A 27,883-nucleotide genomic window follows, 5' to 3' on the forward strand; every position below is an offset into this window, starting at 1 on the left:
TTCTCTAGTTTATTAGCCATATTTTTTCTGTTTTGAACGGTTTTAAAAAAAAAAGAGAAAGTTGTTTGTTGAATCACTTTTTAACCTTTCATTTTCTACAAAAGTAAAACACATTATCTGATTGGTCGCCATGAACATCTAGCTCCTTTTTCAAATTAGGTAGCCCTCTATGTATGTCTTCATGTAAAAGGTTACAAATACAAATGTTCCTATTTAGAAATAGAAGCAATTTCTACATGTCAGAAAAGTGTAAAAAAAACTTTATTACAAACTTTATTTTATTTGTTTTTTTTTTTACTCTTTCATCAGTATACAACATCTGAAAGGCTCAAGTTCAAGAAGTTATATAGTTATAAAAGCTTACATGTATTGCTACAACACAGGTATATACAGGACAGTTCGCAAAAAAAATAAAATAAAAATTAAAAGGGGATTACGGTTTTCATTATTCTTATAAATTCCAAATAGTCCAGCCAGCTGAGTTTGACACTTGTATAAAATTGTATGGAAAAAAAAAGAAAACCCAATAGGAAATATTTGAGGCACTCCAACACAGGCCATGTTAAGCTTTCAAATATTTGAAATGTTGCTTTTTTTTTTCTTTTTTTTTTAGGTATTTTGTTGAAAAAGTAATGCATTTTTTTATATTTGTCTGATTAATATAAAAAAATTGTCTGACCAAAATGGAATGGTGAGATATTGATAAATTATCTGAATTCTGGTCTTTATTGTAATTTTAATGAGACATTTTCCACCCATCCAATCCAAAATTGATCTATAACATCCCTTGCCTAAAAGCAATATCTACCTGGGTATAGGACAGCATTACTGGAACAATCACCAGCAAGTAACCTTTTAAAGCAGTGCTATACATAAATGATCTTTGAAGCTATGTTTTACAGCAGAGTGGAAATACTTACTGATTCTAAAGAAAATCCTGCTGTAGACTGTTAAGTGTGCCAGTCAAGTGACTAACAGCTCTAACTATTTAGTTATATATTCATTGCCTAAAGGAAACCAAACATGAGGAAATATGTAAGCTGCTGCCTATTTATCACACTCCATTGGCTTCACAAACATGAAAAATGCTTACAGAGTAGTACTTCCCACTTTTCTGGTACAGGTCCTGGGTCAGTGTCAGTGGGTCAACCTAACAGACCACCATTTTATAGAGGTAAGCAATCAGCAATGTAGACCTGAATATTCTTGTGTTAGGTTTATTTTGATACATATTTTTTATGACAAAGTATGAGAGATGGGATCTGCCATTGCTAAACCAACTTCTGAAAATGCTAGTTGCATCTCTCCATACTTTTTCTAGGTCAGCAAATTGAAGCAAAGGGTCAGAGATGGCAGTCTGCATAATTCTCCCATGGCACATTAAATGGAAAGTCAGAGTTCAAATCGCAGATGACTTGGGTCAAGTATCTAGGCTTTTGATCAGATGACCAGCACATGTGGCAGCTTTGTCTAGGATTTTCTTCATTAAAAGGCAAGTATTCCAAACTTTTCCCTCCAGACACCCCCATACGAATGATAACAAAGCTTTTAGGTAACACTTAAGCATAGGGCTACTCTAAATGCATTCCAGCTAACTTTTCAGAAAAGACACCTAACATTTCCCTATACCCTCATTTGTATAAATTCATTTAAAGTAAACAAAAACATATGTCTAAATATATATATATATATTTATATATAAAACACTTATGAACGGTTCAAGGCAGTTTTCCAGAAATCAAAAATCTTCCAAATCCCAGATGCACTCCCACCCTCCAGAACATATCTACAAAATAAAGATTTTAATGCAGTGCTACATTCACTACATTTCTGGCTGGGATAACACCAAGTGATTCATTAGGGAAAAACAACCCTCATGGTGCATGTGATATTATCTTAGTAAAGCAGCCACGTCATGCAACCTAGCGATTACTAGTATGGCTTTCATTTAAATAGAATACATTAAAAAAAAAAAAAAAAAAAAAAAAAAAAAGATTGTGGTTTACAGTGTAACTACCCCAGATGCAAGGTGGGCATGGCTATTTTTGGATCCACGAGGCTGAATGGATTTCAGGCAACCAACCTATCCTTCACCTATGGTAGTGAAGAGTGGCCACTTGTTAACGATTGGAAGGCTTCCAACCACATTCACCGACATCAGGGGTTTGTTTGAAGCCCAACCAAGAACAATGTTAGAACCTTGTTATAGGCTTCTGGTATCTGTAAATTTCTACAGCCGAAATACAATGCACTTTTGCACAGACAAAGAAATAAAAACTGAGCATGGTGTTTTATCAGAAAAAAAAAATATAAAGTTACAGACAATGTAGTGGTCTACATTAGAAAGGATAATAACGGATCATAAGAAACGTCTGTAAAAGATGGGCCTCATGAAATGATTTCACAAATTTAATTTTAACATCTTTTTCATCTGTAGAAAGTCACCTACAAAATACAGAATGAAAAGAAACACTGTAATTATTTAATTAGACTTAACTCTTGGCAGATTCTGCACACTAAGGAAAAGTGTTCTGAACAGGGCACAACCAAATTACTGCTCACCTATACTGACCCTGCTTAAAGTGAACAGGTACTTCATGTGGATTGGGTAAAAATATAGTCTTAGAACAGACACTACAAGATCCCTGCTATTTGCCTACTTAACCAGGAAAGCCTTTACTCTTTTCCTCTCAGATGGAATTTTATTTTGTTACTGGAACCAGACTTTCTTTATGGCTAAACTCCACTGACAAACATCCATCCACCATCCACAGAAAGAAATCATACTAGACAGTGTAATGACAGTAAGCAATAGCATTCATGATATTGTGGCTGCTATTAAGCAAGGATTTTGCTAATAAATGTTTTAACTGAAGTAAAAGCTCACATTATTTGAAGCAAGTGGTTACAGGCTGAGTTGTAAAAAAAAAAAAAAAAAAAAAAAAAAAAAAATGGTTGGGATTCAGTGTCCTCATTAGTCACCGCATAGGCTAAGAAGAGGATGGGACATTATATGGAAAACATTTTCAAAAACAATTTTGAAAGCACCAAAACAAAGTAACCTCCCCTTAAAGAACTTTGAATAAGCCAGTATTGCAGGCCAGATCAATAAAATGATCAATTTTGGAAATCGCTATTTATTACCTTTTTCATATTACACTTTTAAGAATGTTCACATTTTGCTTTTCGCCAGGTGGGAATTTAAAAACGGGGGGGGGGGGGGGGGTTTAAACTTATACAGTGATCAGATACTTGTTTTTAAATTCCATTTTAAAAAATGCCAGATTAATAAAAGGTCAGTTTTTATATTCTTTTGTTGCCTACAGTGGTGATCAGTAATTAATCTAAATTAGCAATCAAAAGCTCACTTTGGAATGGGGGGAAATCCAATGAACTTAATAACCAATTAATCCCAGCCAGAATTGGTACTTTCAAAAGTGGCAAGATACTTACACTGTGGCTCTGATCTCCACTTTAAATTAGTGTCAATACAAACAAAAGTGTGTTTGAAACAAACTCCATTGTGGTCTTAATAATTCCCCACTTTCAAAGAGGGAAATTCTTACTGGCAAACTACAGTGGTGATGAGGCTTAATAAACATGGCGATCCTGCTAAAAGGCAGCTTTTGTAAAATTGGACAAACAGCCTGTTAGGCACAACAAAAAGTGTGTAATTTGTATCTAAACATGCCTCAATATAATGATGTATCCATGCAAACATAGCTTATTGCCCAGAGACATATTATAAAACCCCACGGCATCAAGCACAACCTGAACATTGTCTATAACCTACCATGCATTTTAAAAGCTTTTACAAACTTCACAAATTCGGTATTTAGTATTGACAAAGTTCAGTATATTGATAACTCCCGGCTGATAAAAACACTGAAAATTCATAAAACAAAAAAATGATATGTACAACTGCAAAAACATGACTAGAGAGTTCCTAAAAGCCAAATTATGTTTAAAATGTTTCAGACCAAAGTCCCATACCTAAGTTGGGAAACAAACTACAGAATAGGGAAGTTGCAGACAAGGATAAATTCAAGAGGGTTGTGGTTCTTTTTGTAGAAAAATTTTGTTCTCAATTTTATTAAAAAAAGATTTTTATAAAAAAAATGAAAGAAAAAAAAAAAAAAAAAAAAAAAAAGACTTTGTTCTAAGTTAAAAAAAAAAGTCTTCATGAACATGAATGCACTACTTTATGTATACATTTCAGTTTCCCACACACAGCAGGATAAGAAGTCACTTTTAGTATAGGCACATGAAAAAGAAACATTTCACCCACCAGAGCTGAAGGATTAGTCAGCATCTGGATGACATTCTACAATTTCCACCAAGATTAAATAAGTTCATGTATTTCTCTTATTGTTAAGGCAAGTTGCTCTTGACCTCTCTTCTTGTTCCTTAAGCAGCAATCCAAAGATGAGATGTCAATCTGATTTTTTTTTCTTTTTCTATATTTTCTTTTGTCCTGCACTGGAAATTTTAGACTTGCAAGTCCACTTCTCTGGAAATTGTAATCAAGGCCACAAAACATCCATGTTTTTAAAATTTGTCCAAACAATAAAAAATGTAAAACAACATCTTGAATTTATAATTATATATAAAAAAAGAGAGAAAAACTGAACAATTTCCACAAAGCACAATGAACCTGTTGAGAGAAAAATGAAAGAACAGTTATACTGGGAAATGTACACAGCATTACAATACACACAATATGCCTGATTTATGAAAGCTCTCATCACCCAGATTCACTGATGAAAGTGTATTCTCCTAAGCCTTGGAGAGCTTTATTAAAAAATCCGGCCCAACATATTAAATACAATCTGAAATTCAAATATTTTAGTGCAACATTGAGTGGATATCATTTATGGCTGTTTAGACTAATATTAAACTCACAGGTATACAATTTTATTTATTTTGGTTAGAATGGGAAAGCATCTTAGCATCTTTCAGGTTTAAAGCGATTTTGCTTTTTTTTTTTTTTTTTTAGACAGAGAAAGTCTGTCTAAAAAGGAAACAAAAATACCACCGGGAAAGGGTTAGATCAGGGGTGCCCAGCACATCGATCGCAATCCACTGGTCGAACGCAAAGGCAATGCGAGTCCTGCCTTCCCCTTCCCTGCTGTACGTCTATAGGGATGCTGGGGATGTCTTTCGTCAGACAAACACCAGGAACTTTGTGTCCTTCACTCCAGGACACTTTCCCATTGAGAAGGCTCGTGTAACAGTGGGGAGTGGGGAGAAAGGCAGAGAGGGCGGCCAAAGTCAGTTCAGGCTTGCGGTTAGCAGGGTTACCAGATAAGCAGTTTTTTTTCTTGTGCAGCACATCATTCTCCTATGACATGTGAACTGTCGCTTTCCTGTCACTATAGTCTTGTAGTGCAATGTTCTTCCATTCAATGTCTCATTAGCTCCAGTCACTTCTGACTCATACTCGGTATATATATACACACACACACACATTATATATATATATATATATATATATATATATATATATATACACACACACACACACACACACACACACATGGGTGACCCCTGGGTTAGATCATCTGATATTTTAACGCAGTCACTGCCCCTTGACCCTCCCCCATCTTCTATTTGCATCAATGGGCCACCAATATGCTCGCAGACAGGAATAAAAAACTTAGGGTAAGTTTTGGCTGTCTCTCACTTTATTCAAAATTTAAAATGTATGTATGTAAGAGTATGGGGCAGAACTCTGAGTCAATTCAGAGTCTGACTATTTTGCAGTGCACATGCTGTTAAGCATAGACATTGTGAACAAGGGGAGTTTTTTTTCTTCCGTGGTATATGTTCTATGCTTAGAGTTTCATTTCCAAGCTGTACTGTCAATTCAGAGTTTATACATCAGGCAGTGTTGTCTGCAATGCTGGTCATATCACCATAGTCCATTACAGTGTATTGCTATTAACTCTTACATGTTCAGGGGTAATTAAAACCTATGCCAGTGTGCACTAACTTTTAGTCCACTTTACATCTCATGATAAGTTTGACTACATTTTTTTTTTTTTAAACGCACATTTACCAATAACGTTTTAAAAATATCTGGAATATCTATTTTTTGATGATTTGTGGAGACACTGACAAAATGGAAAAACAAAATGTAGCTTTAGTTGAATATATTTTGTACAGTTCTGAAAAAATTCACATTTTCTCCTAGCTATCCTTAATATAGAATTCCAAATATGTGTAGTTTTTGTTACATACATCAACACTACGCTGCATAAATTGATAGAATTTAGATTTTAGGATATTTAATATCTTCCAGTACAATGGAACAGTAAACACCAATCTGTATAAAACTATGGCAGTAGGGCTTTCGCAAATGTTCAGAATTATGTGTACTGGTAAATTGGTTAAAACCAAAAATAGAAAAAAACATGTAAATAGAGGAAGTTCCTTTCCCCTCTGTAGTGGTTCTTGGCTGATAAGGGAGCAAAGGTAAACTCAAAGACCTTTCTGGAGCTAGATGGGGTTTGATAACACTGCAACAGGGACAAGGAGATAAGAGTAAGGCTAGGTACACACGTGCAGTCACAAACTACCAATTTACGACCGATCGTTCGATAATCGTTATCAAAAAAAATTGCACAACTACAGGCCAATGACGCAGATGAACGAGTAATGTCGCTGGAAACAAACGACCGCCCTGGCAGATCTGTTTGGGCGACAATTGTTGTGTGTAAGGTCATGTAGTGATCGTGGATGGTTCTGCGGTACACTTCACCTCCTGCATCGTTAAAAGTGTGTCTACATTATTGGTGGATTATATTTGAACTTTACAATCGTTCAAAATTATCATGAATAATTGTAGATCTGTCGCTAGTCATTTGCTTTCTAACGACAATATTGCATGTGTGCAGCCAGCCTAAAAAAGGTCTAGAACTACTCTTTGTTTCTTTATCCTTTGTATAGCTCTTGAAGAGTTCCCCTATTTCCTGTCTGATTAAACAAGGTCAGTTTCACAAACCATGGGAAAGCTTACTAACTGAACTTTGGATGGCAGTAAGAACTCAATAGAAGTTCTAATCTTTCTCCACATTTTTTAAAACAAGGAAAAAAAGTTTGATTTGACATACACTTTGGACATAAACATTTATTTAATTTTTTGAAAAACATAGTTGAATTGTTCAAATTTTTTAATGTTTTTTTTGGGTCCTTATCGCAACTATAAACTATATTTAAAGCAGTAAATAAAAGTAAAACCTGTAAGGCTTTGTACACACGTCAGGTGATTCTCGTTCAATTATCGCTTCAGGGCTAGTATCAGAAGAGAATCTGACGTTTGTACAGTGCTTATCCAACGCTGTTCATGGACCCATCCTGGATGATCCATGCACGACGAACAACTGCAATACAAGTGAACAGGAGACCGTGCAGCAGGGTGCCGCTTGCTCATTCCCTCCCCCCTCCATAGAGCAGAATGGCACTGTATGTACAGCACTCGCTCATGCATCTTTCAGTCTTTTGTTGTTGGAAAGGATCGTAAAGATCCTTTCCAACAACAAAAGTCCAACGTTCTAAGACAATACATGTTAATAAACAATTTAAGAAACTTCTAATCTGTAAAAAAAATTAGAATATAATTATAATATATATTAATAAAATACAACAAAAAGAAAAAAACACTCACTTCACATGTGTCCTACTGAATTATGAGAGTCCCCAAGACCAGAAAGCCCCCCAGCGAGGCCAATTTGTGGGTCCACACCTGATACCTTTTCCTCTTCACGCCTTTTCAGACAGGCTGCTTTTGGATTTAGGTTCCGTTCTAAAGAACAAGGCAATTCATCATAAAGGTGTACAACCAGAACAATCAGTGGTGCGAACTAGAAATTAACTTCCTTTCATGCAAAATCTTACTCTGTATGTTACAGTAACCTGGCAGTAAAAGCCACACTGTATGCATATATTACCTAAACAACGGTTTTGCAAACAATTTTGCCAAATAAATACCACAGCCAGTATGTTATGAGATTATTTCCCTGTTTAAAAGCCTTACAAAAAAAAAAAAGAACATATTTCTTGCAAACTACCACCAGATTTCATGCCAACAAAATAAAAAACTGATGTACGCACATCTAGGTCCAATATCTAAAATAAATAAATAAGTCAATTAGGCAAAAAGGATAAGACAAAGCAAACAGAAGGCCCCTGAAAGAAAAAGCAATATTTTGCAAGATGTAGGGGGACAGAATGTTAATAGATCTAAATAAAGTTTAGTTACTATATGAAAAAGAGAAAAAAAAGCCATTTTAGAACTGTGTAGATCCACTCCAATTAAAGATTTAAGAAATTACACTATAATAGGCAGAATAATATCAAGTTTTCCTTTACTTTTCTTTCTGAAGCATGCCATTAGCAAGCATAAATACTACATTAATTTTTACTACATACACAGTATATAGCATTGGTATTCATTGTTTCTATCTGAAAAGTAACAAATCTTGGAATTTAGTTTTAATTGGCACTTTCAGTATGAAAGGTAACTGCTACATTTATTTAAATAAAAACTAATGTATTCCGAATATTGTTAGAAAAAGTAAATGTGAAAGTCAATGTGATTTTGTTAGATAGTTTGTGTTCTAAATACAGAATGTATTTTTTTTTTGACAGAGTACCTGGCCACAGCACAGCAGAAAAATGCATTATGTTTGACTTGCCCCCCTCAGGGCTCATCACAGACACTGGAGATATTAGCTGCTCGTAACCAAGTGGAAAAAAAACCCCAGTAACTCCAGGATGCTAAATATACTTTTTTTATACATTTATACATTATATTTATGACTAACGTATATGCAATTCTTTGGTTTTTCTCATTACTCAAGCATCCTTACAGGTAAGCGAGTTAGCCTGCCAGACAAATTAGCAGATGTGGAAAAAGTTGTGATTTGCATATTTCAGCAATTTATATCTTCTGCTCTATGGCCGATTTAAACATACATTTTAACGTAACCATGTACATCCAAAAACAGTTGTTTTTGTTGTGGAGAGAGTGGGGAGTGGAAAAACTGTTACATTTTTATTATGGTGTGTCACCTCTGAGTAATTGTTATTGTACCCATTGTTACCAAGAATCTTAGTGATGGGAAACCCAAAATAGTGCATTTATCGCTAGGAGAGAATCTTCAAATGTCTGTTCCAGTGAAAACTGTGAATGAATTTACCCTTACTTTTAGGAGATTTATTTCTTTGTTTCCTGTTGCTTCAAATTGTTATCTAAAACTAATATATAAATATAATAAACTTTTTTTTTTTTTTTTTATTCTGCCTATGACGGTTTTCATATCTTTTTTTTTTTTTTTTTTTGAACAAGTATTCTTTAATATTTTTAGCTCATTACAAACAAGTATTAAAGCCCTATTACTCAACTTTTTGGAACAATGAAAACATTAAAAAACATTGTTGAGAATAAGTGTAACATAAGCATCCTCCATAGATTGCAAACAGAATTAAGTAACTACTGTATAGAAACCATGGTAAGAACTTGCACCTTTGCTACTACAGTTTGTCAAGTTTTAAGATGTGTATTAACATGAGTGGAAATGTTGTAGTAAGACAGGTAGTAGAGTATGGCTGTTTTCTTGCGATTTGGTAAATAAGAAAGATGGGTCAAGTAAGTGGAAAAGTAGGTTAAATGGATTTAGAAAAGAAAAAAATCTAAAAGGAATAATAGAAGTTGTGGATTTTAGTGGAGGATACCTCGCACTTGCTGCTCCAGGCTCATAATGACCTGCACGGCCTGTTGTAGGATGATGAGCTTGGTCTGGGCTTTGTCTGCCTTTAAATGCATCTGCACCATGCGGCCCAACTCCTTGAAAGCCTCATTGATATCACGGACACGCACTCTCTCTCGCGCGTTGTTTGACATCCTCCTCTCACGATCTCGCATGTCCTTGTCTTCCAAAGTGTTTTCCTCCTTAACGCTTCCTCCGCTGTTGGACCCCAGGAAAGTGAAGGGTTAAAGGGGGAGGGGTTAGCTCAGGGCCCCAATGAACCTTTCATTACCAGGGGTGCCAATGACACATACACCCACTCACACACAGGCAGTGTTGTTCAAATTCTGCTTATATGCAGACAAGATAATATATTGCATTAGACATGCATATGTGGATTGGGTTTTAAAGAACATCTACTAGCAGTACAGTGGACCTTAAGAACTACAGTAAAAATTTAAATCACTTAAAGTGTTCTGGGATCTGATAAATCAACAAAGAACAAGACATTGGGGAAAAAAATCAAAAGGTGGCTTAAAATAAAGCATCACTAAAGTAAAATGCTATTTTATGATTTAAAAGTTTAGCACATAAAAAATAACTATTTCCTTTGCTTTTTCAATGAAACGTGCCCCAAATAATGATTAAATAAATGGATACCCGATCTGGAACATGACCCTTGCAAATATAAAACACATTTTCACACATGTTCTTTTCTAAGAATAAGAATTTTTACTATATGAAAGTTTGTGGTGAGCCCTATTCTAACCAACTTTGTGGATGAATACAAACTGTACAAGCTGTCCTAGGTTACATTGTAGTTTTTTAGATTTGAAAAAGTTATTACTTTTGCTTTGTCTGAATATAAATAGATTTCAACACCTCTGCCCATTATATGTCTGCATAAAAAGTCAGTATTAGGTTTTGTAGGGCTTAGATCTTGACATTTTAGAAAACAATTGAAACCGTTTACACAGCTACAAAATATCAAGCCTTTCCTCAAGCATCAACTGAATACTTTACCTAATCCACCCAATAATCTACCCAATAGGGCTGAAAACCTTTATACATTTCAAATATAAATAGCTCTGTTGTTTGTAACCCTGTAAGTATTATTTAGATAATCTTTGGTCGCCAGAATACAGGCAAATACTGCAATAAAGATACATTATATGTTGATAATGGTAGTAAAAATGCAGAATGTAATAAAACTGTCCAAAACACATTAGGGTTTTGGCCAATACTTAAAACACCTTTTACAGTGTGCATTCTGTCCGTATATTCTCTATGTGGAGCAGAGGATACTTTTTTTCTTTTTAAGCAGCGCTATGTGGTTTTATCTGCAAGCCTTCAGTGACATTCTAAATCAAACAGAAAAAGGGCACTACCTTTAAAAAAAAACAAATGTCTAGTTGGACTAGTGAGTGGGACAGGTATTTTGGGAGTACAGAGTTTCTGCAGGATGAAGAAGGTTGATGATTTAAAGTTAAATATCTGCTAGTTTGGAAGATGTAAATCAAATATTTAATTGTAACACAGCTATATAGCATGGGTGAAAACAAGGTAACAAAAGACTGGCAGCTAAAGAAAAAAAAAGTATAATAATGTAGGGAGTTGGCAGTATGGGAGGAAATATTTGTAAAGGGGCTTAAAGCATCATTGCTAGGATTTCTCTGCATATTCAATACCAGTCAGATCAGTAATTGGTATATCAGACAAGGTAAAAGGTAGTTAACTCTCATAAAGGAAAAGGGAGGGCTAATAAGGTATATTACTATCTGGATAATTTTAAAAGCACACACACACACACACACACACACACACACACACACACACACACGTACCCCACCCCAACAAAAAGCTTAGCGTAATGATGAGAATTCTCAGTCTGAAAAACTGATAAATATTTTTTTTTTACCAATAGAAGATTGCTTTAGAAGACCCAAAATTATATTCTCCATGTCAGTGCTAACCTTGGAGTGACATAATTTTGTGATTGAAGGAGTTACCTTGGCATACCGCAAAAAAATATAGGTATGTCTATTGCTGTTCAATATGAACATTTAGACATTGTCCTAGTTATTTGTTTAAAATTCCTGACAGAAAAAGACTGCCAGTTAGCTCAAAGAAATACTAAAATTATACTTTGTCTATATACACTTGAGTACAGAGCTGGTGCAGCATGTAACAGAAGCACTACCAGAACCACGGCCCCTCAGCTGCCATATCAAATGAGCAGTGAGTGCAAAGCCAACTGGGCAGTGTGTGTGGAAGGGGGGGGGAGGATGCAAGGACTGGAGGAGGTTGGGTTTGGAGAACTGTCTGTGGAAAATAAAAGCTAGGAGCATGAGGAGTAAGAAAAGACAGGTAAAGAAGGAACAATGAAGTTTTGTAAAAAAAAACGTGTAAAAGAACTGATGCGAGATGAGCAAAGCACAGACCGAATTGTACCCATTAATTTTAATGGGCAGGTGGAATAGTGAAGAGATTATCTTTATACCTCACCAATATTATATTTAGATTCTAGATGAAAAAGAATTGCACAGAAACGGATGCATTACTTTGAGAATGAGTAGAATTAGCATGCACAGCCAGTTACAAACACATGTTAAAACATCTACTTTTTACACACTTTCACTACTATAAAGTAGGACCTTACCAAACTATACAGTTTGTTTGAGTTGCAGCATATCAGAAGGTGGCCAATGTGTAAAACTATACTTACCCTTATAACCCTTATATGTAGATCCAGCTCTGTTCTTTTGGTGATCTTGTCCCCTTCACTGCTCACACTGTTGTGTGTGAGTTTGTGGTGGGAAAGAACTTTACTGGATCCTCACATTAGAGCTTGAAAAGGTTAGTATAAACAATTTTCATCCACCTAAGTATGAGTCTTAGGGTTCTGTACTTTAGATGGCTTGGTCATGATAAACTAACATGATAAAAGTGTAAATGTATTTGTGTGTTGTTTAAATGTTCTTAAAGATATAGATATATATATATTATATAAAAATAAAAAAAAAACAGACTTCTATACACTAAAAAGGATAACTATTGCTTCAAACAGCAAAGTCCAAATGTTTTTTGCCTTTAAATTCATGGTGTTTCAACCTACACATCAACTAAATATGTCCCTTTCGTATAACAGAATTTTGCAAAACACTAGCAAGCAAGAAGTGGGAGAAGAGATTATACATGCAATGCCCCAAAGCAGGAGACTGAGTTAGAAGGGGTTTCTCTGCATGTATATCCCAGGGTGGAGGAGGAGGAGAAACAGACAGACAGATCCATGCCCCACCACTTCGCAGTAGGTCCCTCTCACCTCGCACTTGCTGCTCCAGGCTCAGGATGACAGAGACTGCCTGGTGCAGAATCAGGAGCTTGGTCTGTGGCTTCTCACTGTTTAGATGCAGCTGACACATCCGCCCCAGCTCTTTAAATGCTTCGTTGATATCTCTGACTCGAAGCCGCTCCCTGGCATTGTTGGCCACTCGCCTCTCCTTCTCACGTTCAGCTTTTTGTTCTGGAGAAAGGTTATCATTTTCCTCATCCTCCTCTTCATCTTGACTAAAGGGGAGGTAGGGTGAAGAGGATAAGTATATATGAAAATTAGAAAAGGTTTTTGTTGGAGGTGGGATGCTAAAGGAAGAAAAAAGCTTTTGGCAAGCCGAATTGCTATGCATTATTGGGGGTCCTACCCTATAAACCAGTGGTCCCCAACCTTTTGCAGTTTCTGGACCACTGAATCTACAAACTCTGTCACTCAAAGGGGAAGAAACTTCCGCGAGTGAAGTCATAATGCCAGGACCCGCCCACTCTCCCACCGCCCTGAGCCTGCGAACCGTATGGGAGACATGGTCTGTGGCTCTGCCCGGTGCGCCCCTAAGCGGGCCCTTTTTCTGACCCCTATGCACCGGCAGCGGCCCACCGCTGGTTTCCATGCTCTCGGGGCCCACTAGTGGGGGTTGGGAAACCCTGCTATAAACCATCATTATTTACTGAAGTATAAAACTTTGTAATCACTTAAAATACTATAAAACATTAAATTACTAGAACCACCTGCATGGCAGCTAATCATTTTTTTTTTTTAATTCATCTGAAAGTGTTAGCAGAATCTTACTTATACATTTCTAGGTGCTTGTGTCTCTTGTTCCCCATGGACTTTAGTAACTAGTATTACCCTGCAGCTCTAAAGATACACCCAAGCTGGAGGTGAATGCTAGCAAAGACTATGTGATGGTAATGCAAAGTAATATTCATTTCCCTGGAGCGCATGATTCCCTCCCACTTAATGAGACCTGTTCACTGAGCAGCGTGTCCGGCTTCTCTGTGATTTGGACTCCTTCTTATCATCTTCTGACAAGTCTGCTACTGACCGATTCTCTTCATCTTCTTTATTTTCCCTTTTAATTTCTGATACCACAGATGAAACAATAGCCCTTCCCACTGCTGAAAGTCCTGCAAATGAAAACAAAAGATAAAAATCCACTCTTTAATTCTTTAGCACTATAGGGGTCCATTTACAAATATAGATATATTACAATATAGGGGTCCATTTTTTTTTTTAATTCAACCAACATTAACCCAAAATTCACAAAATGTTTTGAATTTGAAAAAAAAAAAAGTGTATAAAAGATGGTGACCAAAAAAGTTGATTCACATGTCCCTTAATTTAATCCAGCATAACAAATGTTTACACTATGGGTAAAAACTGAGTAAATGAGTAAACCTTGGTTGAAAAACAATTTATGCATAAAATATATATAGCTAGCACCACATTTCAACTGATTTTTAACCACAGATTATTTATGACTGCAGCTGATCTCCAAGAATCATAGATCGACTAGACCATAACTAGTCAATTGGTAAACAGTTACACTAGAAATTACATTTCATTTGAGGCAGACCAAACCTATAAGCTTCACTTAGGTAGCCACAGCATATGTCTGCTTGGATCCCCATTGAAAACCTGTCTTTTCTAGCTTTCCCTGTTTAAATCGAACATCCCTGCTAGTATATACATACTGAATTCTTAGAGTATCTCTTCTATGACTTTTTGGGCATACCCTAAGATTTCCTTTTCTTTGCCCTAACTAAAATGCAACCTTCTGGTCATTTTTGTGTTTACCTCCTTCTTTACTGTTTTAAATTTATACGAACCTACTGATGAACAGAAAACTTGGTGAACCTTATTTTTTTTAAAATACCAATTTAATTTGTCAAGACCGGGCAAGGTCCATAATTATCATGTACCTCCTACCTGAACTGTGTAGTAAGGCCAACTGCCTCAGCAGGTGGGATTATGTTGGTTGTTGGTACTGACCCCATTCTTGGATGATAAATCTTATTTAAAATAGGAACCAAAACAGATATTGTATTATCTATGATACTGATAGGACTGTTTCACCTAATGTTTGTATAGAAGTGAGTACTGTATCATGTGCCTAACAGTACTGCCTATACTCCTTTTTCTGTGTGTTTTTATGAAATCAATACAATAACGCAGTGATTTTTTTTTTTTTTGCCACTGGAAAACACCAGTCCAGGTAATAAAATTAATATAATCCCAGATCCTCTCCCCCCTTCCACCAAAGTGTTGCTTCAAGTATAGCCTTCCATCAAACAAGGTTGAAAACTGTACGCTGTGCACAAATCAAGCTCTATTGCATTTCACTCCAATATGACTGCTGTCAATCCAATAGGTTTAAAAAAAAGATAGAGGAGAAGCAGTTTAAGGAACACAAGAATATGTCCCATCTGTGTGCAGATGCTCAATATAGTTTATCGATTTAGAATGGATTTTCTCTCCATACAAGTAATTGGGAAGACAAACAACTTAGATGTTACATTTTGGTCAGGAGTAGATCAGATTTCAGAAAAACCTAAAAAAAAACATCTCAACCAGACCCAAAAAAAGAGAATATACAGTTAAAAATGCACATATAAGAGCTGTTTCGTCTGCCACTGAATTACAGTATTTCTGTCTATTCAGTCCAGGGATTTGCTCTGGCATACAAAAGAGCTACATTGAGTGACCTCATTCTCCTCTATTTACAATGAGGCAATAGAGCTTGGTCACCTGGGGACTTAAGTATTTTAGTGCTTCACCTATTTGCTAGTCCAATCTTGAATGAATAAGGGGCTACTTGAGCCGACATCAAAGCCAGGAACAAATAAATAAATAAATAGAATTCTGGCTTCTGTTTTAGCTGGTTAGGGGTCACTTTTAAGACAGTATTTTTGGACCCACGCCATGTTTAAAGGTCAATAGAACCACCAATCTGAGCAATAAACAATTTGTGTTTTTTTTTTTTTTTTTTTTTTAATCACATGATTGTCTTGCTTTTTATGCTTACCACTGAAGTTGTCTGGTTGTCTGGTAAGTTCAGGCAGAGATCCTGGCTGTATGGGTAGCTGGATTGGGTTGTGAAGCATACTGGGTGCATTTGATATCCCATCTTCTGCTTGGCTTGCAGCCTAAAACAACAAGGCTGGTAAATATAATTATAGGAAGCAGTTTTCTTCTGTTGATCCAGTTGCAGAATTAAAATTAGGAAAGGAGAATAGTCATCACCTCCTGAATCACCTAGTTAATATCAAAATATGCATGCAGAGTCAATAGTGCCATTTTATAGTATAATTCAACTAAACTTCTATATATTGCTTTTGGAATTTTGAACTGTGGAAGTTACAGGGCGAGTTGATCCAAAAACATATTTCCATTTCGGTAAGCAGGTTTTAAAGACCATTGTTACAGTTTTCCCAGCCCCACAGTCCCTATGAATAAGAAGCACATTGTAATACTTTTGTGTAGAGTCTCTAAAGGTTGTGTTTATGGGAAGTGTTGTTATCAGCTTTAATACAAAGTAATATCAGATTGCAAGCACTGTCTGGGTTTTAAAGGAATCTAATCAAACCTGCACATAGTCATTGTGCTACCCTTTAAACATGAAGCAAAGCCTGCATTTGTAAAACAAATCTGGTTCTGCGCTTTTTTTTTTTTAAATCTATGTATATGTATATTTATAGTGCCAACAAACCCTAACCATGGCGTGTCGATTTGCCATTGAGAGCACCCCTAAGAATGCATGCATATCCTCATGGCCCCCAGGGAGAGAACCAGTCTGTCCCCCAGCATGTCTCTTTAACACGTGGATGGCCTCATCCAGGTGGTCTTCCATCTTGTTCTGCTATGGAAGTAAAATAAGGTAGATGTCAGCAGGGTATATATTGTCAATCATGCTTTACATTTTTGAACTTCAATCACAGAAAGAAGATTTTTTTTAGAATACATACCAGTGTGTGTAGTGTTCCCTCGTAATTGGGGGACAGGGCTCCTGGCACACTTGCTCTTGGCCACTGCCCTGTACCTGAAAAAAAAAATAAATTCGGACATAATATTAAATACTGGGAAAACAATTGAACTAATTTACCTGCAGGGTGTATGTATTATTGCCTTTTACCAAAAAAAGTATTTAGGGTCCCGTCTCAAATACTAAACTATTTAAACTACAATGGGTGCCAGTAAAGAATTAATTTTGCTTTTAGTGACTCCTAATACAGGTGTATATTCAGATTTAGTGTTTATGTTAAATACAAACTCATGAAAACATCTAAGAATCACAGACCTGTCATTCCCTGAGGTGACCCCACAGGTGTAGAAGGGCTAGAGGAAAAGTTTGTGCTGGAATGGTCTGGAGAATAAATCTGCAAAAGCAAAAAAAAAAAAAATTAAACAAAAGAATTAACAAAATTAACAAAGTTTTAGTGAATCAATTATATTTTCACACCTTTTTTTATTAAATATTGTTAATTGATATAAAAAAAATGATCTTACAGAAGCTAGAGCTTTTCCAAGTGCATCTCCTGAGCTGCCAGTGGTATTCCCTCTGTTTCCTACACAAAACAAAAAAGTTTATTATAATAAAATCATAAAAAGTACAGAATTGCAAAAACATATATGTTAACATTAGTAACTTAAAAAAAATAAAGCATTTTCACTTTACATAAAAGGGTAGACAACCCTTATACATAAAGGAAATTATATATATATATATATATATTTATTTTTTTTTTTAAAGGGTGCAGCACCTCCCCTTTCAGTCTTGATTGCAGCCCTCCGGGATACCTACGTAATGCATCCTGGGCGGCTCTGGGTGTTCTTTCTGCACATGACCTAATCTCGGACATGCTCAGAAGGGGCCTTTTTTTCTACTAGGGAAAGAGATGCTGATCTCATGCAAAAGGAGTAAGATCAGCTCCCTTTACCCCCCCCCCCTTTTTTTTAACAGGTCGACACGCACCTGCGCAGTATGAGATCGGGTGACATGACAAGAAGACAGAAGAGAAGACTGAAGATAGTGCCCGGCGCGAAGAGCAATTCCAGGACGACAGGACCAGATTGCGGGAAGGACTAGACTAGCGTTATCGAGGGATCAGCAGGATAATTTTTTTGTTTTCTATTTAGTTACACTTTAACAGGAACCAAAAAGACAGATAGCTGTACGTTTAAAAGTTAAATCTTGTTTAATTTTTCACAGACATAAGTTTTCAGTTGCACAACATTTGGCAACTCCTTTGTAATATTTGTTGTTTCATAACACCCCCCACAATGTACTTATTGCGTGACAAATCTGGATTGGAGGAAGGTTTAAGCACCTGGACCCATCTGGTACCCATTTAATAAGCCATAAGCACTAATGCCTTTTTCAGTAACTAGTTGGATTGTCCTTCTCCTCTTTAGCCCAAAAGGGGCTTTCAATTTTGAAGACCACAGGACAGTTTTACACCTCAACTTGATCAATCACAAATGAGCTTGGACTTGGGGAAGGTTACGGTGTTTCTATGTCATACTTGTATATGTTTTCTATTGGATATTAGAGTTTTAATTTCCATATATGGATGAAGTGACAAACTGTTTACAGAAAATGAATTTGGAAATTGCTCCTAAGCCCGTACAGTTTTTAACAGGTTATGTTCGTATAATGGGAAATTTGCAGATGATGGAAAAGTGTACTTGCCTCGCAAATGTTTTTATCTCAAAGCAACTCTATGGGTTTGGCTTTCGAGTCAATAAAACTCCACCATAGCTCTTGTTACTCATTGGCCCACATTAAAACAGATATTTATAGTTTTTGGTGGATGTTTAAATGGACTGTGGTGGATAAAAACAGGACAATAGTAAGCTGTACAATATGTTTTGTGGGAAATAAGAATCTAAGTTAATTATACCAATGTTTGTTAAGTATGTAATCCAAACTCCTGTGCTTTATTACTCTCATCCTTCCTATTTTGCTCTCCACAGCCAGAAGAGCAATGTCCATTTTAATTTACTATTCCAGAATAACACAATAAAAAAAAAAAAGAATGCAATTTAGAATAATCTACAAGGTTTCTATCAAATCAACAAAGCATCAGCATGCTGGTTTATACAGAATGGGGGTACCATGGATTGGACAACAGGCTAAACTGCATACCTATCATAGTATCTCCACTACTAATGGGAGGGGTGTGCGTAGAAACTCCATACTGTGCACCTGAAGAGAAACTAGATACAGCAGGGTTCACCTCATTGGAATGCACTGGAAATCCCTGGGAAGAGAAGAATGACAATTTTAACGCACACAAAGGCCATTTCTAAAACATCAAATTACCAAAGTTGTTTTTAGGCATTTTTCTTCAATTGTTTCTTTATCATTGGATGACGGACTGGATTGGATGATGGCAATTTTTGGGGTTGTACCTACAGTACGTTATATCCCTATACATGTAGAATATGACACAAATTACATTTACATAATTCTGGCTTTAACTACTGCAATTTTGCCAGTACTTACTATTCGTTCATGGGCATGCAGACCACTGAAACCTGAGGGCTGTGAAAGAGAAGCCTGAGAACTGCTGAGAATGGAGCCATAACTGCTTTGTCCAATACCACCTGAGGACCAGATATCCGAGGAATTATGAAGTCCATCTAAGAATAGGTAAAGATAAAGAAAGAATTTTCAATGTTTTTAAAAGTATATTTTATTGATGCATTTATGAACGACACCTTGTTATGCTAAAGGATATGGTAAAGCTAAAGGATTAGAATGGCAAGCAGGCAACTACCATTTCTAGAAGGTAATTTTAGCAATGGAAGCTTTTATATTTCTTAACACATTTCATGTTTTATTTTGTTTTTTTTTGTTTGCCACAGGGAGCAGTATGAGGATGAGGAAGGGAATGCAGAAGTGATGACCACAGAATTTAACCATCTATTATAATTTTTCAAGCAATACTAGAAAATAAAAATATTAGCCAATTAATGACTTGGCTCCAGAAAACATATTTACCAGCCATGTAGAATCCTCCAGGGTAAAGAGAATTGGGTGGTTTGGAGGCATAACTTCCACGTTCTCCACTATATTCTTCACCTGAGTTAGCAGGGTACACCTGTAAAAAAACCATGGTAAAAAAAAATTACAAAGAATTAGCTTAGTGCTTGTGAAAATATGGCTTTAAGGTATAACATTTTTTTATCCACTTTTTTCAAGTTTTTCAAGTGCATTTTTTTCTTTTAAAATACTTGCACATCACTAAGCATGCCCATCTATAGGTTCTCTATGTATTTACTCTTTTTACAGACCACCTGTTTAATGCAAACCATGGTGACTGGGTTTCAATCCCTGTATTGCATGGATGAAACAGTGGCCACAGTCAGATAAAACTGTGTCATGGATGCGAGACTAACAATGATAAAATAATGGATGTTGCAGAATATTAGATTGCAGGTGGGAAATTAATTAATAGGACTTTTAAGGCATCAAAATATACCATATACCACATCATTAAAATGCTAGCAAACTTTGTTACAAAAAACTTTGAGGGTGGCCCTGACGCTGTGTCCTACTCCCTTGGTCATTTTATCTGTGTACATGGGCACGATTTGAGGACAGGGCATATCCTGGTCGAATCATTATATGTATAGGAATTTTTGTATATATTTTGAAAGGCAATACATGGGGAGTGTATATATTGTTAATGTTTAAATGATGTTTGTAACTATAGATCTTGTCACTGTTATTTCCTGAAAGCAGACCAAGTATTACTAAAACATGTTGAACTGAACATATATAAGACCATGGAAATTACATATAATTGATTTGCAGCTGTAACTACTGGTTTTATTCATATGATTATCATTTTGTTATTGTGTTACATTGTAATGTGGTTTTAAGTTTTGTATAACATATTAAAGGTTGGTGGCAGTTTAATGATGTGGTGTGTATATATTGATGCCTTAAAAGTCCCATTAATTAAAATTTAGCTATATATGGACATATTTGGAATGTGGCATAATTTTTAAATAAGTGATAGGGAAAGAGCTCAATATTATATAAATACATTTTAATTCACATCTTTTTATAACAGGTTATCTTCTGATGACCAAAATCTGTGCATAGGGGGGAAAAAAGGGGATGTGTTCAGTACAGGGGGCTACACAGTGGCATGAGCCAGTTTTCAAAGGCTATGAACTGAGGGGATGTGTTTAGAATGCTTAATATAAATCAAAAGAGCAGCAGTAATGGGAGACTTTCATACTAGGGTTATCAGGCAGGGTATATAGTAGATTCAAATTCTTCTGAATCTCACAGTTTATTTATGGGGGAGGGAGGAGCACAAACTACCAGAGCCATCTGCTCTACTATGGCACTGTGCCAACACTAAGGGCAGGTGAATATGAAGAAAAGGCATCTAAAAAGCAAAATGAACCTTTGTCAAAAATAAGTAAACACACTGTATCCCAATACAGCGAGAGGTGACAAAGGAGGAGAAATCACCAGGGTAGAAGATAAGGACAGACAGCAGATTTAATTTTACACAGACAAAAGACAAACAGAATGGGCAGCGGAATCCAGTAAATGGGCTGAAATTCTAACATTAAGTACAAATAACAGTCAACAAGGACCAGCCAGAATGTAGACATGTCCCACCGCATTCATCAAAGTTTAAATATTGCACTAGATGTGGTCACAAAATCCTGCTTAGAGGTCTCTGCACCGAAATATTCTGTGTAAACCAGCAGATGGCTCAGGCACAGCCAGAAGTGAAAAAAAAAAAAAAACACTTCAAAAAAACAGGTTGAGAAAACAAAGCTGACCCCTGATTACTGTATTGAAGCAGAGTTTCTTATATGAAACAAATATGATAACTGATGTGTACATTAAAACAAAGAAATTGCAGGTAATGATGTCTGCAAAAAGAGAGAAATAAGATATCCCATACAGTGATGCATGTATAAAGCACTGAGGAATTCCACTCCCCCTCCCAAGAGATCTCCAGAGCTTTCCCAGACTAGAGGCTCAGATTTCACTGGAGCCAAATTAACCCTTTGTTCAAAAGGTACACTTGATTTACATGAACAAGCTTGTCATAGCAATAACAATAAAAACACTTGCTCATTTTGCTAGTAGTATAATGTTTTAAACATATCTTCCCTCTCAAGACATAAAAGCTATTTACTGGCACTATGGTAAAAATGGTTCGCAAACACACCAAAATATTTGTGTACCGAGCTTAATCTGCTGTTCAGATCTGTAGCAACCATCACAATCAAAACCACCACAGCTTCAAAGGCAGATTTCTATATTGTTCAATGCATTATTTTGATACACGAGTCAGTTTTTCACTAGTTCCAAGTTTAAAAAAAATATTCCTAGATTACAGCAGGAGCTGAAGTAGTTAACAGCTACTCAGGAAGCAGTAAATCAGACTAAATCTCCTCCGCCCTTTCTCAGCCCCCTGTAAGTGTTAGAAAAGGCTGGGGGCTTGCCTCCCCTCCAGGAGAATGAAGTAATTTCCTTTTCCCTGTCTGGCTGGAAAGTGGGGTGAGGGGTGTTTAAAGCATTAGGGGAGTGGTGAGTAGCAGCAAGCTTGACACATTAGTTTGTTTTTTTGTGTGCTTGAATATGCACAAAGCTTAGATTTATGGCAATTTCCACAACATCCCCCACATACACCAATATTAAAATTATTATACAGAATTTTTATAGCACCAACATAATATGCAGCGCTGTACATTAAACAGTTAAATAGGGGTTGCAAATGACAGAAATTCACACAGGAGGAGGAAAGGCACTGTTGTAGTACAGGTCAACCCCCATACCAGTCAATGAATTGAATGGAGGCCATCTAAAAACCAACACTAGTTGAATTAAAAAAAATCAATTTCAGATAAAATACAGAACTCCATTACTGTTTACAACACAGGTCATTCCATCTTTCACAATTACTTCCAGAATCAAATAACCAACATGTTCATAATGTGATTATGCAATATTAGCAAACAAGAACTTAAAACACTATTGACCTTCTACAGCCACATAAGTGGTTCTTTTAACCTGGCTAAACAAAATCAAATGAACAGCCATGAAACTATTATTTTTGTATTCCGTACCCATTACAGGAGTGTTGTGTAGAATTCATTAGTAAAATATTGGCTTTAGCCAAGACTACCTGTACAATCTATGAAAAAAAAGTGTTTTAAAAGAAAAAAACACACTTCAGAGTAACTGCTATTGTATTGTATGGCAGATGTATAAGTATCTAATTCAGGGCAGATGAATTTGCACATCATGTGACACCACATGGAGACATCATGCACATCACAGGAGAGACTTCACAGAGTACAAAGCAGTGATACCATATCTAATGCTGTCTAACAATTATATGTCAAAAGCAACTCTGAACTTTATAGTAAGTAATAAACTTCAGATGGAAACAATCTTCTAGCTTCAGTGTCTTAAATCTTGACTCTGCAGTATGCAAAACTAAAGTTCAGTGTCAGTAAAAAAATTGAAGCCAGAGGCAGCCAGGCTACTAGTGTTAAACCCGGCCAACACTGATTATCCACAACATTACAGTATTTACAACGTACAGTATTTTGCTTAATAGACAGGATTTGACAACACATATACCCAAAGACAAAGAATCATGCTCTAATATGAACTGTGTTCTGCTCTATAGACTTTTGCTTTGGTCAAATCGTATTTTTTATATATGAAACTTTTTTTACTGCAGAAGTTTAAAAGGTAAGTGGGGAGAAAACAACAAGTATGGATTCAAAACAAAACGTGTGTCCTTCACACTTAACTTGAAACCCTGAAATTAACCTAACCAAGCCTTAGCACTTAACAACCCTTATCCTGCTGCCTACTTGCTTCACTTCGCATTGGAATGATACAGTATAAAAAATCCACCACCAATACATTCTTCTAGGGACTTCCAATTCGTGAACATAGGTTGTCCAGGAGAAAGAAGCATTTATGTTAAAGAGGAAGGGGGCAGTTGAACATTCTGGGAGTTGTGAACTGTCTTTTGGGATATCTATTGGTGGAAGGTCTGTGGAAAGTAACCTTCTCAGTTGAACGTTTTAATTACTGTACAGGAAGGAATAAGAATATCAGTAGAACTAGCAGCTTGCAGGGTAAAAACAACCTCTTAGTTATGAAATCATCTTCTGAATTGACCAAATTCAGTTAGTTTGGGTGACAGATATTCCATTTTTTAACAACCTGCACCTGTTTGAATGCAAAAGGTGAGGACAAGGGATGAAAAAATATGTATTCTATCAAAGAACTACAGGTAACCAACTAGACTAACTCCAAATAATAAAAAAAATTGGTTACTTTCAGGGAACATGTGTTCCATTTTTTTTCTTTAAATGAAACATGAGGTCTAGGAAGTAATAATTAAAAATCACCCGCTATCTTACATAGGAAGTGGCCAAAATTTGAGTAAAAAGCACAGACAAAAAAAAAAAAAAAAAAAAAAGTTCAAACAATGAAATTTTGAGCCTGTGTAAGCAGGACATGACCTTTGAAAGAAAACCTAGAACTATCTTCAGGACCAAAAAGCTGTCAGAATATTAAAAGAAAAGGCTCATGAATAGAAATGGTCTGCAATTTAGGTATCCTGAGAGCCAAGATTACTGCTATAAATAAAAATATTTTGAGATTATCCAGAAGGGATGAGGAAACAGATATAGTAGTATGCTAGCAAAGTAGTTTGATTTATTTTCATAAATAGCCAGAGCAACAGTCTTATCTGATCTTTGTAATAATGCCACAATTTTCATTAATACCTGCTGAGGGTCTGCTTTACACCCATTAACTTTTAGCATAAAATTGGTTACAATTTTATGGCTAAAAAGATAAAAGGTTTTTAAAATGTTCTGCAGCATAAAAAAAGCTGTTTGTATATGTGGTGGCGAGAAAAAAAGACACAAAAAAGGCAAAGAGTTAGTTAACTAGTCCTCAAAATTGTTTGTAGACTCCTTGCCATTGATCTTTTCCAAAAAATCTACTTCCCAAGCAACGGTTTAAGCCAGGGTAAAAAGGTTTTTTGCTTCCTTGTCTGAGAGGTGCCAATCAAATGACTGTTTGTATAAAAATCAGAAGGAAAAGCACAGATCCACAGAACAAATAAAGCAGGGCCAGGTAGAGGTTTGTGTTGTAGGTCAGAAGTTATAACTTGCTGTCCTGCAGCCTCTCAGGAAAAAAAAATTTGTGCAAGTACCATTTAGATGTTGCAGTGCCTTAGAAAGTGGACAGGTATTCAGGGCTAAAAGATAAAAAAGGTACTAATCGGCTAAATTACCCTTCTATATATTCTCCATACCAAAGTAGGAAAAAATGATGATGGGCACACTGACTTTCACATGCAGAGCTCAGACAGGGGTGACATTATCCTTCTTCAGACTAGACCTAATATAGAGTGGACCAAATCTTGCTGCGATTTTCACAGCTGTGTTTGCTATATAGTCTCTTCTAAAAGTTTGGAATACTCTGCTTTTCCTGGGATCTTGGTTGATGAACTCCCCTCTTGCCCACCACCACAGAAGGGAGTTGTGAAAAATATATTTTCTTCCTCTTCAAGTCTTTCTTATTCTTCCCATTCTTTAGGCGTTGCACCAAGGGTTTGTGGGAACTAAAGTAGTCAAAGGACATTTCTTTTGAAATATGGGCATTTTGACGTGTTTTGCTACATGCAGCATCTCAGGGTTTGTTGCTTGCTCAACCACTTCCATAGACTTAATGGGAAGGTTTTCCAAATACCTACCAAGTGGATTTATGAGCTGTTGAATAGTATTTAGGCATTTTTACAAACTTTTTTTTCTTTACTCCCCAAGTTTCACTTTCACAACACTAGAAACCAAACATTTAGTGCTTTTTAACTGTTTAAAAAAAATGGAAAAAAATATATAAAACCTCCCTGTAACCACTCCACATGCCCGAGAGTTGAAATTCTGCTCCCAGTACCAACACTGCGACTTGACCATTTGTTTAGGACTTAAACCATTATATTGTTCCCTTGGAACAACAGACAGTAAGGGCTTTCCTTTTAAAATACCATGACGCAGCAAAGCCTTGCTTTAAAATCACAAAAGATTACAAGGACAGTTTCAACATTGCACACACAGTTTCAACATCTGACACAAAAAAGCATACATCTTACATGTAAAAGCTTCTCAAAATCTCAAACCAAAGTCTTAGTTGCAAGACAGCAGAAATTAATGGAAGACTCCATTAAGTTTATGGATGATTTTTGGAAGAAGCTCATCTAATGTGCAAATATAATAGGAATGTTTTAGATCATTAAAGAAAACAAAGCTTTGAACTTGTTCAGAGCTGGAATTTTTTTTCTGCTAAAAAACAGCCGATATATATTTAATAACAAGATGTGCAAAAACCCAGAAGATTTAGGGCCAGACAAATCCTATGAGCCTGTAGACTGCAGTACCAAAAGTGGGTTTTCTCCCTCGAGAATAGGCATTTAGGGTTTGATATAAGCACCATTAATATATAAATGGCACATTTAGTGAACATAATTATTCACTTTGCAAACGACGAGGCGCTATTTTTCCTAAAGCAAATTTCATGTGTATCAAATTTCACTTTTTAAAAAGTGCAGTAAGTTACACAATGTAAGTTTAACAAATATAACACTACCTTTTCAATACAAGGTAAAGTTTTTTTTTTCCCATATACACAAACTACTTACAGATGAAGGAAGCCCAGGGGGTATTTTGCGTACTTTTTTAGGTTGGGTATCTGCATGAAATAAAAAACAAAATAGTTAAGAACCCTGTTTTACATTGAAACAACTGGCAACAATACATTGGCAACTTTGGGAGCCATCACTAAAGACTTGACTTGGTAGAAGTAATAATTGAATACTTTAGTTGGAATAACATAAATCAGAACACTGCAGAAAACAATGGTATGTCTGATTAAGAATTGTAAGCTATTGTTGAATATATTTTATTTGAGGGTTATTGTAGGAAATGGTTGAATCAGCAGGGTATTTCTACTTTAAAGTGTACCTAAACTTAAAAACTAAAAAACCACAGGAGGTAGTATTAGTTGACAAAAGAGACACGCAGTGTCTACTTTCTCAAAAAAGAAAAACCCACAACTCCCTGGCGGCTTTTTGTTTAAGCTCAAAACTGTACGGCACATGTCATGCCAACTGCTAGGGACAATGTTACTTGCACGTGCAGGCGTTACATCACCCAATGACAAGAGAATTATCGTCTTCACGGAAGTCAGCTGTGAAGCTGGCGATGAGAATGGCACCTTCCATGCATGCAGCGATGACAGGTCCTGGATGACTGTCTGCACGGCTGCAGGGTGACTGCACAGGTTAAGTATGTACCATAATCAGTAAGTAAGCTCTACAAACTTGTTGATTATGGCAAGCTCACAGCCCACCAACAGTTATAAAGTTTCATTTGATCAGTTATAAAACCTTGCTTGCTCTGTGCGAGCTTAAAGTGCAAATATAACCTCTTCATAAGGAGTTATGAAGACTACACAATTATATTAACTTAAAACAGAATATTTAGATTCTTGCACAGGCTCAACTAAACTAAATAACCAAAACAATCAGATGTCAAATTCTCTTACCCAGATTACCATCTCCTGGGCGCCGCCGTGTATTGTTTGTGCAAGAGTAAAACTGTGAGCTTCCTTTTCCAGTGGTGGGCGAAAGGGCACTAGAATTATTTATCCCCAGATCCCCCTGCATAAATCCAGGCTGCAAAATAATTTAAAAAAAATTAGACGGCAAGGGGAGTCAAAAAAAAAAAAATA

At 36.1% G+C, this 27,883-nt stretch overlaps 1 protein-coding gene across 8 annotated transcripts in view; it reads right to left on the bottom strand.

Moving 5' to 3' along the window:
- Positions 1-241: 241 nt before the first annotated feature.
- Positions 242-27,883, bottom strand: part of TCF3 (transcription factor 3) — a 47,772-nt gene continuing 20,130 nt past the window's right edge. The window contains exons 7-21 of one of the 8 annotated variants that reach the window (XR_011919871.1): positions 27,698-27,827; positions 26,793-26,842; positions 20,084-20,183; positions 19,586-19,722; positions 19,226-19,340; positions 17,587-17,645; positions 17,378-17,456; positions 17,046-17,119; positions 16,790-16,939; positions 16,106-16,226; positions 14,048-14,207; positions 13,072-13,316; positions 7,667-7,804; positions 4,289-4,654; positions 242-2,445 (exon numbers count right to left, since the gene is read on the bottom strand). Coding sequence is in view for 7 of the 8 variants with exons in the window: in XM_072404979.1 (XP_072261080.1) it covers positions 7,668-7,804; positions 13,072-13,316; positions 14,048-14,207; positions 16,106-16,226; positions 16,790-16,939; positions 17,046-17,119; positions 17,378-17,456; positions 17,587-17,645; positions 19,226-19,340; positions 19,586-19,722; positions 20,084-20,183; positions 26,793-26,842; positions 27,698-27,827 (1,557 nt within the window). In the remaining variant the exon portion in view is untranslated. Of the gene's footprint in view, positions 4,655-7,666; positions 7,805-9,735; positions 9,969-13,071; positions 13,317-14,047; positions 14,208-16,105; positions 16,227-16,789; positions 16,940-17,045; positions 17,120-17,377; positions 17,457-17,586; positions 17,646-19,225; positions 19,341-19,585; positions 19,723-20,083; positions 20,184-26,792; positions 26,843-27,697; positions 27,828-27,883 lie in introns of all 8 variants that reach the window. The other 7 variants (XM_072404987.1, XM_072404981.1, XM_072404983.1 and 4 more) reach the window with 7 other exon arrangements.

This window comes from Pyxicephalus adspersus, chromosome 3 (genome assembly GCF_032062135.1).
Source record: "Pyxicephalus adspersus chromosome 3, UCB_Pads_2.0, whole genome shotgun sequence".
Taxonomy (NCBI): domain Eukaryota; kingdom Metazoa; phylum Chordata; class Amphibia; order Anura; family Pyxicephalidae; genus Pyxicephalus; species Pyxicephalus adspersus.